Source organism: Vidua macroura, chromosome 1 (genome assembly GCF_024509145.1).
Source record: "Vidua macroura isolate BioBank_ID:100142 chromosome 1, ASM2450914v1, whole genome shotgun sequence".
NCBI classification, from domain to species: domain Eukaryota; kingdom Metazoa; phylum Chordata; class Aves; order Passeriformes; family Viduidae; genus Vidua; species Vidua macroura.
Window position 1 is genome coordinate 90,017,782 of NC_071571.1, and position 13,261 is coordinate 90,031,042.

Below are 13,261 nucleotides of genomic sequence, written 5' to 3' on the forward strand. Positions count from 1 at the left end.
CATGATTTGCAGATTTATGTGCAAGATGAAAGTAAAATTACAGAAAAATGTACAAAAAGGTAGTGTAATTTATAGACTCAGAGATTAGCATTTTTATACTGCCAAAACATACATGTCCATGATGCTCAGTGTAACCTGACATTCATTACATCTGTTTCTCTGATACTAAGTCAAATAGAGAGTGGTTCTGAAGTTTAAGTGTTAGCAAGCTTGTGTGCTTTGGTGAGTGGGGTCCGTGAAAAGCAAAGATAAACAACAATCAGAAACTTACCTTAGCTTTTCTCAGAGGGAACTGGGGGACTGCTTTGGTTTGTTTTGAAAAAGACTGTCCTGTTAATATGGCACCACCCTCTCAGCTGGAAGTTCTCTTTACAGGGATAAATGGATGTAGAGATCTTTCACTGCAGCATGACAGGCACCTTAGACATTGATGTTTGAATGTTTCATGCTTTACAAAGACATTTTATTTCAGTTTTGGTCCAGCTAAGTTTTCTCTAACTTGTCCAAACATTCATTATTTATTTCAATATTCTCTGAACACTTATTCAGTATTTCAATACTCTTTGAATGTTGCTATCTCAGTGAAAGTCCTAATTCATATAAGACTTCTTGTGTCACAGCAAACATTTCAGCAGCAACAGCTGCTTACACTTCCTCTTACTAACAGCTGTAAGCCAGCACATGTGAGCAGGAAGGTGTGGAAGCAATAAACCACTAGGGACCATTGCCTGAATTTTGAAAGCTTTATAAATAGGAAGAGCTGAACCCAAGGATCATGGTATTTGGGAGTGATAAAAATGCATTTCACTATAAGGAAAGGGCTTCTGCCATATCAAGTATTTCCCCAAAAACAGGCAAATCAAACACCTAAGTTTAGTTCTAATCTTAATTGCTTGGTTGATAACCATCTCTGAGTCAAGTAACTGGAATGCCTTCATAAGAGCAAAGCTTGTTTTCTCCCTTTAAAATATCACTTTTTAATCTAGAATATTAAAAAAAATGGTTAACCTGTTCTTAACAACTTTACTTTTTGATATCAATCAAGCCACACATCCCTCTTATTTTTAAAAAGTCCTCAGCAAATTTGGAATATTTGAAGATTTACAGAGTAAAAAAAAAATTAAATAAATAAAAATAGACAGTTACCAAAGGTAGCTCTGCTTTCCATGTCCCAGTCTTGTCAAGTTTGTTGGTTCTTGGTTTTACCTAATCTGTGTTTATCAGAACAGAATCAATTGTAGATACTTTCTGTGCCTAAGATAGTATTTTAAGAAAATTTCCAGTATCTGCAGTTATTATTTTACCTCCTCAATTTCCAGTGCCTTCCTCTCAGGCATTTTGTCACCCTTTCATTAAGTGATGCAGATATGTAACCACTGTGTTCTCACCCCTCTGGTTCAAGAAGTGTGAGGTATGCTACATGATGGCTGCACTAAGCAAAACAGGAGACTATAAAGAAAAATATTCAGCAGTGCTATAGCACATTACAGGCTATGCACTGTGGAGAAGCTGTGGCTCAGCACTTCTGAGCTTAGTCCTTATATACACAAAGAAACTGTAACAGACCCTAAAAAAAAATGTACATATTTTATTGGGAGCTGGGGCAATGGACAGAAGGGCACCTCTAAATTTTAAAAAAACATAAATGCATAATATTTTCCCTAAACCCCCAACCTGGGAAAAATCTGTAGACTATGCACTTCTATAGACAGTAAGCCAACTCTCAAAATTAGCAAACTGAACTAATGCTTCCAAAAGCCTAGAGATTCTTTACACATATACTAAAATACTTCTGGTAGGAAACCAGTCATTTTAATAGGAAAGGTGCATTCAGTATTGTAAAACATTTGCAATATACAGTTTTTACAACAAGTAATACACCACTGTAGATCTACAAAAATTTTTGAATAAGCTTGACTCTTTACCTCACGATCCTCTTTAAATAAATATTTAACAAAAGAATCTCCCTTCTTACAATGGAAGTAAGACCACAGATAAAAAAGAGTGTCAACTATGTTGCAGAAATGCTACAACAAAGCCCCTTTCACCCGCCAGTCTTGAGAGAGCAAATCCTGCAGTTCTTCTTCATCTTCACTACCAACATCCTCCTCCTCTTTCTCTTGTGCTGCTCTTAATCTCATGGCTTCCTTTAACTTCTCCTTCATCTCGTCCTGACGGTTCCGCAAAAGCTCGACACGGCGGTAACATTCGCTGTTGGAAGGTGAAACACCTGTTAACATTTGGGGCCTTTCCACATTAATTTGATCACCTCCAGTGCTGGATTTTGCTTCTACAACTTTGGGTAAAGAAGCTTTACAGCTTCCCATCAGTGAAAAAGAAATAAGCTTTCAAGATGGTAGTGTACCTTCTCAGTGTTCAGCAAGTGAAAATTCTCCTCAAGGAGAGGAGAGGTTTGGTCAATTCTCTAGCAATGAGATCTAATCCAAATACTTAACAACTGCAATACAGTCACAAACCATTTTTCAAAAAGCACAGAACCAATATCCACTTCCATGTAAGAAGGAACACAGTTCTTTCCCCCATTTATGGTTCTCGTGAGAGAAAGGTGTGACATCAATTATCAATTTTGATAACTTAGTGAGTGGTAGCATCTCTGAAAATAAAAAAAGCAGCACAAAGTGTTCAGATTCTTTATCTGCTTCCTCTGTGCTGTAACAGAATATTTTAAGTAAGCACAATCCAAAAGTTTCAGGTTTCCATTCATTCAAAAAGTTCTGTCTTTGAATTGTGTTTTATAAGCATTCTAGCCACTTTAAATGGTGAATTTTTTTGAAAATGCCAAGTAGTACCAGCCTGATTTAAAATCTCCTTTGACTCTCTCATTCTTATTTGCTTAGAAGGGTCAACATGAAGGAGTTACTATCTGGATTCTGTTTCCCCTGGCATATTACCACTATGATTCTTACAGGCAGTCATAGCTGAAGATTTGAAAGCCAAGGCATTTATTTCATTTTCAACTTAATTTGAAATAGCCTGCATTTGAATACACTCAGAAGTCAAAGTTACAAAACGTCTTTAAAAATGTTTGGAACTTTTATTTTGGGGAAAAATAATTATAGTTAAAACTTGAAATACTCTACAAATTTCTGAATTTGGTTCTATGTACTTACACCAGCCTTAGCTAGTGAGAAAAATAAATCCTCAAAGAGAGGCAGGTTTAGCTCAAGCCCTCTGCAGAATTACATGAACATTGTTAAAAGACATTCCTGTAACAGCAAAGTTCAGTTTGAACCCAATGCTCTTGTTACCATACACTGCTGATTATGTGCAGCATGTAATCTGCCCAGATGGTTTAAGTGTTGCTTTAATTTCCAGTGTCTTCTTTTTGTTGCATCTCTTTCTTTTCAGTCGCTACCATTGCCATTATCACTGTTAATATCAACGTGTCGAGCTACACGAAAATGGTAACAAACTTCTCCACTGAGCTGTATTTCAGATTATTTGAGTTTAAACCAATGCCCATCCAACCACCACACCCACCATTTCAGCAAAACAAAACCAAACAAACCGCTTCATGTAATGAAGTGCATCACTCCACAAACCTTTAAGTAAACTTCTACTAGAATTAAAGAGGGTTTGCCACAGGACAGGACATTTTCAGTACAGGAAATGTTTCTTCAAAATGTTCACATAAATTCTACATCCATCAGATTTCCCAGGGAAATACAAATTAAGACATTAAGCCACTTGGCAGGGGAAGAGGGACAGTTTGTTCCAAAAATTTGCCTTGTGTTCTTTCAGTGATTTCACTGCATTCTCTCTTTGGAGAAAGTTACAAAACTTTGTACCAAAATCCATGTCTTTATTGGGTATCATTCTGCAATTTGAGGGAGTCTGGCCTTCAAATGATTAATGAAAGGTAGTATTGCAGATTAAAAGTCTTTTTATCACTCTAGACAAAGAGCAATCCATTACTGCTAGAGAACAGAGAATTTGAGGAAAAATTGATCTACTTACATCTGCTCATCAATTTCTCCAATCTGGCGATCTAGTCGTCCCTCCTCATCATCTTCTGCCACTATTGCTTCTGAAATCTAAACCAGAAAAGCATTGAGAAAATTCACCTTCATCCTGAATTCCACTTCCACTCCTTTACAATGTCTGTGTCCTCCCCTGTTCCCCTCTACCTGAAGTTAGTGTCAATCTCCTCTATGTATATTCCCATCTTTACAAGGGCAAATACAGAAAAAAAAAATTGTCTTGTTTTAGTTTGAAATGGAAATGCTTTTTCTTAAAATCAAAAGTAGTTTGGCTGCTTTGGGGCTAATCTTTGGAAATTTTCAATACACTACTATTTGAAACTGAGCATAAACAAACAACACACACCCACAGTCTGAGGCTGAAACGGGAGCTCTATCCCAGTGCTTGGGACTTAAATACACACCACTTACTGAACATACTGTTTAAATATTCCCACTAGATCCCGAAGTGTTTCTAACCTGTTATTTTTTTCAGCATATACTTTCTCAAATCTGAATGTCTGGGAGATGCTATGCAATCAATGGTCCACGCATAACTGAGAAGATTCCTCCTAAGCTGAAGAATTATCTGAATGGCTTATGCTAGCAAAATGTATCCACCACCGCTTTTGTATGAACATTCGCTCTGTTTATAGTGCTGACTGCTTTAAAATGAGCAATGATACATTTTTCTGCACCACTTTTCTTAGCAGTTGACATATGAGTAACTATTTACAATTAAAATAATTAAAAGGATAGCAAATACTCTAAGGCAAGACTGAGAAGACCAGGTAATCTGTAGTACAGTTTTAAATTCTACACAAGGGCCGATAAACACCTGCTACAGGAAGACTTTCCATGCAATGGTAAACAGTGAAAAATTGAAGTACAGAAAAACTGGCCAATTTACGTGTCTCAAACTCTTTTGTCACCTTCCCAGATTTTGGAGTTCATTTCCAGTACATTTAAATTAAACATGAAATCCAGGTTACCTACACTTTATAGATACTTTTTTAAAAAGACAGAAAAATGGGTAGTGTTTTTAAAAGTTAAAATGTGAATATAGAGCTAAAGAAGAGCCCACAATTGTGTCCTGTTTGGATACAGGCCACTGATCTGAGGTAAATGCTAGCTAAATAGTATTTAAATAAAATACAGTGTAACAAATGTAACTAGATGCGTATGACTGTATCTTGATTAATAGTTTTCAAGTTAATTTCATTTAAGTGGAAAATACAAGGAACCCTTTGCTCATTTATAAAGTGCATTTAACCACACACTGCATTGAAACAAACAGCTGACAAATGCAGATGTCAGCCATTCTGCAGAGCTGCATGAAACTGTTGTTTTCCTTATTGTGTATAGTATTTAGAATCAATAAATATAGATTCCATTACTTACTGTGTTGACCTGTCGCATTGCCTTTTGAAATTCATCCCATTCTTTGTCCATCTGATCCTTTGGAGCATCAACTTTTCTCACCTAAGGAACATGGAAATTTATAAATTAACAATTTAAGTCTAATGACTCTTTGGGGCACTGTAAAAAAAAACAGGAGAAATATGAAAAATTATGCTGTGTTATCAGAAAAGTCTGGTTGATGTATTTCAGTTTAAGTAATGGATAAGAGTGAGAGAGTGCAGCTGCACAATGGTTTCGGAATTAAAATCTGACTCTACTCCTGGATTAAAACAACATCCGTGATTGCAGCATTAAAGAATAATTATTGACTAAAAGTGGCCGGTGTGGAATGTCTGCAGCAACAAAAGTGAGTTTGATGGTCTGTCATTTCACTGTGTCAGGTGATAACTATTAAATTCTTCTGTAAACTGCCTGTACAATTGCATACAGTAGCCATTCCACAAGCCAAAAAGCAGTGAATTGTTTGCCTTTGGCATAACGTAAAGTATCAAACCTTTCAGTCACTAGTCTGCTGGTGTTAGGTAGCCTGACTGTATTTCAAATCTAGTCTAATTTTGTTGGCTAACAGAAGAAACTGTACAGCTAGAAACCAATTTTAATGACATGCAAAGCTTTTTATTCTGTGGTAGATGGCATTTAGTACTAAGACACGAAGTCTGAAAAAGTAGTAGTGGTAAGAATGTGTTTAAGATCTACAGCCAAGGTAATCAAAGCCAGATTGTGCTTTTAATGCAAATAAATAGACAAGGTAGTCTACCTGTGTAATTGAAACTTCCACAATTCAAGACTGGAAGATGTGGCATATAATTAGAGGACAGATTATGCCTGACTCAGGACTGGTTAGAAATTATACAGCTAGGAGAACTAAGCAGTTTGAACATAGTAAGTCATGACACCATCTTTTTTGCATTAGTTTTATTTTCCCTTTATTCATTCTGCTCTTTTGGTGACATGTCAGTCATCACCTTAGTAAAGACAACAGTTTGGTGTGTTTTGTTCCTGAGTGACCATACAAAATCAAGTAGTATGAATTGAGTTTATAGAAAAAATTAGAAGCTTCCAAGCAAACTCAAACTGGGAAGTAATAGTTGTCATTTCATTTTTCTGTTCTGTTATTATTTCTATCATATGTGTATGTACTGTGTTATTATGCATTGTGGTTGTTTTTTGTAATTCATAATTATTTGTATTTCTTACAATAAATTTAAACACTAAAGTTATTATTTTTTCTTGAAATATTTATCTAATCCAGAATTTATGTGCTTTACAAGTATCTGATGAAAATAACAAGCATTTTTTACACCCACAATCTCCCTTTCAAATGCCCAGTTAATTCTTCAAATAATTATTTCGTGTATGATTCCAACACAGAACCACTGCATCCACCTCAATACAACTGATGTCACAAACATTTTCCTTCCTCTGAGTATTAGTTACACTCAGAAAGGGCTGATTAAAAGGAAGAGCCACTGCAGGCAATTCAATGGAACAGGTAGCCATTTGTAAATTTATCAGTGCAGGCAATAACCAGAACAAAGGTCACTAACCAGTGTCCTCACAGATGTAAGCAGATTCTCCTTTCCTGCTAGGCATTCCTGCATTCCCAACTTATGATGAAACTAAGTATTTGACAAATGTACTCCTTCAATTAGACAAAAAAAAAAAAAAAAAAGAAAAAGAAAAAAAAAAAAACACCAGCCAAAGCATGGCTTTTTCAGCTACACATTTCAATATTCAGAATATCATTATTCAAAACTATTCACATATGGCAACACATGTGCATGAGTAGTGCCAAAAGAATCTTGCCAGAGCAAATAAAACACCTAAGCCTGTTAGCTGGGCCAGTGGGACTAACTGAACATGAAGAAGCATTATTTGGAAGGTCTCCAAATTAGATGTCATGGCTTGGCCTCACAATGCCATTTAAATACACCAGCAGCCTTCCACTGTGTGAACAAGGAAATATATTCAAAGAAAATAAAAATTCTTAGGCCTACAGCACTATATTTCAATAAAGCAAGCAAGAAAGCCATCAAATCTGTGGCAAATTTTACAAAACAAAACAAAAAAAAGGTTTGTATTTCAAATACCAGTGTTTATTTTGGTCATCATTTGGCACCGTGCAAGCTGAAGGATGAATGTTTTGGAATTCTAAGATTTTTAGTTGTGGGTTCTTTTTTTTTTTTTGAGAAACAAGGTGAATACCCACATACCCTTTCTTTTCTGAGCATCACAAAACCCCAAAGTAGTAAAAGACGAGAGGGGTGAAGACCAAGTTCACTCCTGTGGTGTAACCAGTACTACAGATGACAGCGTGTGCCATAATGGAGCTGTTTTCATTCCAACAGGATGCACCCTATCAGTCACACAGTAACACAACACTTTTCAGCAGGATCTCACAAAGGACATTATAGAAGTGTTATATCCCCAATTCCAAAGCAAAATTGAACGTACAAATTAAGTGAACTGCTTTTCCTGGGATGACTCACAGAAATAAAGGTAGATTGTCCAAATCTCAGTTCAGTATTCCAGCCAACAAATGACATTTCTTTAAGAGTCACAGAGGAACCATAATCAAAAATACCTTCTAAGAGATTACTTTAACAAGCACTTCCTGCCCACCTCCATCTCTTTTCATGTTTTCTAATTTATACAGAATGAATGTTTAAAGCTGCAGCATGGGAGGTTCAGACTGAGCAGTAGGAAGCATTTCTTTACCAAGAGAGTGGGCAAATACTGGAACAGCCTTCCTGGAGAGGTGGCCAATGCCCCAAGCCTGTCAGTGCTTAAAAGGCATTTGGACAGAGCCCTTAATAAAAAGTTTTAGCTTCTGTTCAACCCTGAAGTTTTCAGGCAGTTGGACTAGATTATTATTGCAGGTCACTTCCAACTGAAATAGTCTATTCTTGTCAAAATAGTTCAGTCATTTTCCTATATTCCAGTATGACTGATTACCTTGAAAAGCATCCTTACTACTTCGAAAATCATTACAACTGACAGAAATAAATCATTACAACTGACAGTAGCATAAAACAAGTAGATCACTTACTTTTGCATCCACTTCAGGATCATCAAAGAAACCTTCTGGCAAAGCTTCAGCAGTGTTTTCTTTCCTGAAATATTTGATTACTATTAGCCCAAGTTAACACTTGTTAACACTCTGTTCTCTAGCAGTAATGGATTTACTTTAACAATCTGCTTTACTGCAGAGTTAAAAATAGTCAAGAATGAAATTCATAATCCTTTGTGTAAGTATGTAGAAACACAACAAGATTTTTAAGCCTTTAATTTTACCTACAACCATCAAAACCTCCTCCTTCGGCTTGGTCTTTCCTTGCTTTGAAGGAACTGCACAGAAAGGTTTAAATCTCACTGTTAAAACAAGAGCTGCAGCTTATGCTTCTTAAACTGTTCTTTCCAGCATGCTGAACACCCAAACATTATAACAACACAGTTTCTACTTCTGAAAGACTAAAGCACTGTCTAAAGGAGTGCTCAAGTGAGCTGAACCATTACCATAGAACAAGCAGTTTCCTTTAAACAGTGGAAAGCAGAGGTTGACATGAAGCTCCCACAGTACTCTGTGTTAAAATTTGCAAAGAGATGTCAAACAGACTCTGTATGACATTGCTCCATCTCTTCTTCTGTCCCTAAGGTGCAAGATACCTGTCTGAAATAATGCCTGAGGCTCACATATATACAAACTAATCTGAATGAAACATAAGTTCTAAGTGATCCCAGAAGTTCTAAGTGATCACAGTCTCTGTTTCCTGGAAGATAAATGTTTATTTACAATTCCTAAGACTATCAATATTTGATTTGACTGCTTACCTTTCAACTACCTTCTCTTGTATCTCTGCTTTCTGTATGGATCCTGAATGGGAAACTATAGGAGCAGCTGGGGTTCTGGTGTCAAAAAAGTCTATAGGAAAGGACAGAAGTCTGTGATAAAAAGAACAGCTGCTCAGGCATTTTCTAAAATTCCTACTGAACAGGAATTTCAGTTAGCACCTTACTGAATCAAGGGAAGAACAGACAGATGTTACTTCCCTTGGCAGCCTCAAACAACTAGAACATAAAATCAATAAGCAACCACCACACAATAAAAGGAGATTCTTTGCTAGTTTATCTCTACTTCCAGTATTACACACCCTCACCATCACCTAATGGCAATAATTAAAAAAATAAAATAAAAACCTTTCATCATCAGTTAAGTAACAGTTTCTCCTTACAGAGAATTACTATTAATTACTAAGAGTTACTAATTACTATTTCAGTCAGCATTACCTGCAGGCAGAGAATTAGCTATTACTTCTTGAGTTGGAAGTGGAATTTCAGTTTTATGCACAACCGAAGATTTGCTTGATTGTTCTTGTTCCTCCTCTTCATCATCATCGTCGTCATCGTAATTCCCTGACAATAAACTGGGACCCGGGCCCTTGGAAAGCTGTACACTGGCACTGTCTTGCTCTGCTTCATCAAAAAAATCTGCTGGCAGCCTGGTAAAGAGCCCACAACACAACTGTTTGAAACTTCACAGCGATGACTCCAGTCCAGCACCAGCAGCCAAGTCCCTCTGTGAGCAATGCAGGCCATGAGATACTGAGCAATGCCCTGAGCTGCACAGCTGCCAACACAGCCACTGTCTGAAGGCAGCACACGCTCGGGGCTCTCATTTTAAGTTCCCCAGAAATGTCCAGGTTAATTCTAAAAAATATTTTAGATGCATTTTTCCATTTGCATATTCACATTAATAAAAATAACCCATAACAAATTGGAATGGTGGTTGAAATAATTATTTTTCCACCTACTAAGTAATTTGCTATTTATTTTGGGTACCTAGTGCTGTCAAGGACTGCAATTCAGAACAGCCACACAGGCTCAGCAATGAGAAAACATAGATTTGCTGGAATAGCTGCAGCCTGCAAGCCAAACATTTTTCCACATTATGTTTTAAACTGATTATACCAACAAGTTCAAAAATGGACAAACCTCTCAAGTGTTAATTTTGCACAAAAATTCAAACTCCTACAAGGAAACAGCAAGTGGTACCTATGCAAGGTAGTAATTTATCCTGTGAAGTGTAAAGGAGACCCAGAAGTGTCACCTGACATCTGCCAACCCTACAAAGATGTCCGAATACCATCAGAAATTTTTAGGGGCAGTTGAGATGCTTAACCCAACCCCTTGAAGGCAAATACATTCCTGTATTTGTACAAGTTCAACTGCAGCATATGCACCTACATGAATTTTAGGTGACAAAAACCGTCCTAATGAATATCTGTCATTTGTCAGTAGTTTTTGTTAATAAATATCATTTAATTATACATTCAAAATTTGTCTTAATTTCAGACTGCCACCTCTTCTGTAGGATCTCAGCATTATTAGAGTACACGCTACAATCTGGTTATGTTCAAGCTGTGTAATAGCACCACAGGTCAATCCTTTAAAGTCTGTCAGTGACAGTGAAAGAATTCCTGTTTTCTCAGAGAGTCTTAAGAGTTGATACAATTATGTCCACCCAGGAAGATGCTGCCATGTTCAGGAATATAGAACTCTGTTAGAGAACAGGCAGAAGCAGGGATCTGCTGACTCTCTGAACCTTTGCCCCTGTCTAGGAAGCAGAGACAAGGAAGAGCTGGATAAGAATGCAGCCACTGGTAGCTAGAAAAAATTCACACATAACAAGATCTACTTACCCCGATGAAGACGTGTGTGGCTTTTCATCTGTACCTGTACAACAGCCAAGAGTCACTTCTTAAAATCCAGGCTTTTAAAAGAAACATCCCCCTGACTTCTATGACAGCACCAAGTCCCCAGATGCATATGTATTTATCATGTCTCATATATTTACATGTCTGGCAGCACCAAGGAAAAAATTAACTGTCTTTCCTTTGGCAAGAACTTTGGTGCATGGTTTGAGGAAAACCAGTGACTTGATTCCACTGAAAAGGAATAAAACACCACTTCTAGGCAAGTGCTCCTACTGCTTAATTTACACTGCTTCTCGATCTATTTGGGCCAAGCCCACAGTTCCATGACCTAATTTAACCCAATAACCCAGAAGAAAACCAGGTAAACTTCCAAAAGCACAGTTCTCTCCTGACACAGAACTCAATGAGAAAGGGCAATGAGAAAGGGCAACGAGAAAGCCCTTTTCAGCAGCAACGGGCTGACATTAACTGAACAGTCTGGTGTATTCATGCTCACTTCCACAGGAACAAAACAAACCAGAAACATCCAAGATGTAAAATGGATGGATTCTGGCAAGCATTTCTCTCTCATTACCTTTTACTCTCTTTAGGTCTGTATTTTCTGTCTCAACTGTTTTTCTCTTGATAGGATGAGACGATGTGCCAGCAGCTGAGCCAGTGGCTGTCTGCTTTGTACCTTTTAATTCTGCAACTCTCTGTAAAGAAATAAAAATTTGGGACACGTTACTAGCAATAACTTCTGGACTGCAGCTTAAAATACAGAGTTTTTACAACAGCTCATCAAAGTGAGCTAATACATTTCTAGAACAATATCACTGAAACAGACACCACAGGTACCAAAACAAAGACCAGTGTTTCTGTCAGCCTCTGGAATGATGTGACATGGAGGAAGAAGAGCTGACACTCACACAAGGGAGGCTGTAGCAGTAAGAAAGAAAAGACAGAGCAGTGACACTGACAGCAGTAAGGCACTGCAGAAAATAACAGGAAGGTTGGATTTATTCTAAGGCCCTAGAATATTAAATGTTTTAAAATTAAAACATGGCATTTTAACAGCATGAAAGACATCACCCTGCTTTGCCACAGTCATCTAGTCTGAATGCAGGCAATGAACTGGAACCCCTCAGTTCCTGAATACTTGTAAAATTAAACACAGTCTTTCAGTTTTTGCTAAGAAGTAGGAGCAGAACTTAAAAAGATTTTTAAAAAATTGGGTCGCATCCAAGTTACAAATTCTTCGTATTTACTATTGATTTACAAAGGAAAAAAAAAATGTATTTTCGTAACCCCACATAAGCTGTCACTTGACAGCTCACAGATCCCCAGGCAAGCCCGGGAAGGCGGGGAGGTGGGGGAGGTTCCAAGTCCGAGCTGCAGACAAGTGACAGCAGAAACTGTCGCTTCACCGGAGGAGCGGACCCCTGAAAGACACGGGACCCCTTTTTTAAGGGCTGGCTTTTCAATCCCCGCATGGGATTTAAGAGAACGGAAGCCAGACGAACAGCCAGGCTGGTTCCCACGCTCATCCCGGCGGGCGCTCCGCTGCTCCCACTGCCGCACAGAGCCAGGAGCAGCGAACCCCAGGACGCCGTTCCGGCGGTGCGGCCTCTCCCCAGCCCTTCCTAAGAGCTGTCCCGGTGCTCCCGAACAACAAAGCCCGGCCGAGACCCGCACCCTCCGCACCGCCGCTCACCTCCCGGTGCTGCTTGCCCAGGACGTGGGTCTGCCACAGCAGCTCGCTCTTCACGGGCGCGTTGCACAGGGTGCAGCTCAGGTGCCCCAGGCTGTTGTACGTGTCGGCCGCGTTAAGGGAAGCACCGTGCGGGGCGCGGACCCCCTCCCTCCACCCATCCCTCCCACCCTGCTTGCCGAGCTCTAGGGAGCCCGGTGCTGAGGATATTTGGCGAAGGGCGACTCGATGCGCTTCTTGCCGGCGTTCTGGCGCTGCTTCTCCCTCATGAGGCGCCGCAGCTCCTCCTGCCGCACCTGCTTCCGCCCCGCGCCCGCCCCGGCCGCCGCCATCTTCCCCCGGCGCGCAAGGGCGGCAACGGCGCGCGCCGTGACGCTGCCGGGAGCGCGCCGGGAAGGGAGCGGCGGGAGGAGGAGGAGGAGGAGGAAGAGGAGGAGGAGGAATAATGGACCCAT

At 39.1% G+C, this 13,261-nt stretch overlaps 2 protein-coding genes across 5 annotated transcripts in view; one reads left to right on the top strand and one right to left on the bottom strand.

The window, feature by feature from the left end:
- LOC128803471 (poly(rC)-binding protein 3-like) overlaps positions 1 to 6,622 on the top strand; it is a 501,238-nt gene extending 494,616 nt beyond the window's left edge. For all 3 annotated transcript variants that reach the window (XM_053970572.1, XM_053970580.1, XM_053970547.1), the window contains one exon: positions 4,477 to 6,622. In XM_053970572.1, the coding sequence (XP_053826547.1) occupies positions 4,477 to 4,541 (65 nt within the window). In that variant the 3' untranslated portion in view covers positions 4,542 to 6,622. The remainder of the gene's footprint in view (positions 1 to 4,476) is intronic.
- ZNF830 (zinc finger protein 830) lies at positions 1,569 to 13,156 on the bottom strand. Of its 2 annotated transcripts, XM_053970591.1 has the most exons (10): positions 13,017 to 13,156; positions 12,810 to 12,909; positions 11,691 to 11,811; positions 11,102 to 11,135; positions 9,690 to 9,901; positions 9,234 to 9,324; positions 8,452 to 8,515; positions 5,382 to 5,462; positions 3,979 to 4,055; positions 1,569 to 2,211 (listed from the first exon to the last, which is right to left on the bottom strand). In XM_053970591.1, the coding sequence occupies exons 1-10, from the start codon at positions 13,136 to 13,138 to the stop codon at positions 2,028 to 2,030; spliced, it is 1,086 nt and encodes a 361-aa protein (XP_053826566.1). In that variant the 5' UTR covers positions 13,139 to 13,156; the 3' UTR covers positions 1,569 to 2,027. The 2 variants fall into 2 exon arrangements, with proteins under 2 accessions (XP_053826566.1, XP_053826570.1); XM_053970595.1 differs by lacking the exons at positions 1,569 to 2,211; positions 3,979 to 4,055; positions 5,382 to 5,462 and adding an exon at positions 7,623 to 7,758.
- Between the last annotated feature and the right edge of the window lie 105 nt (positions 13,157 to 13,261).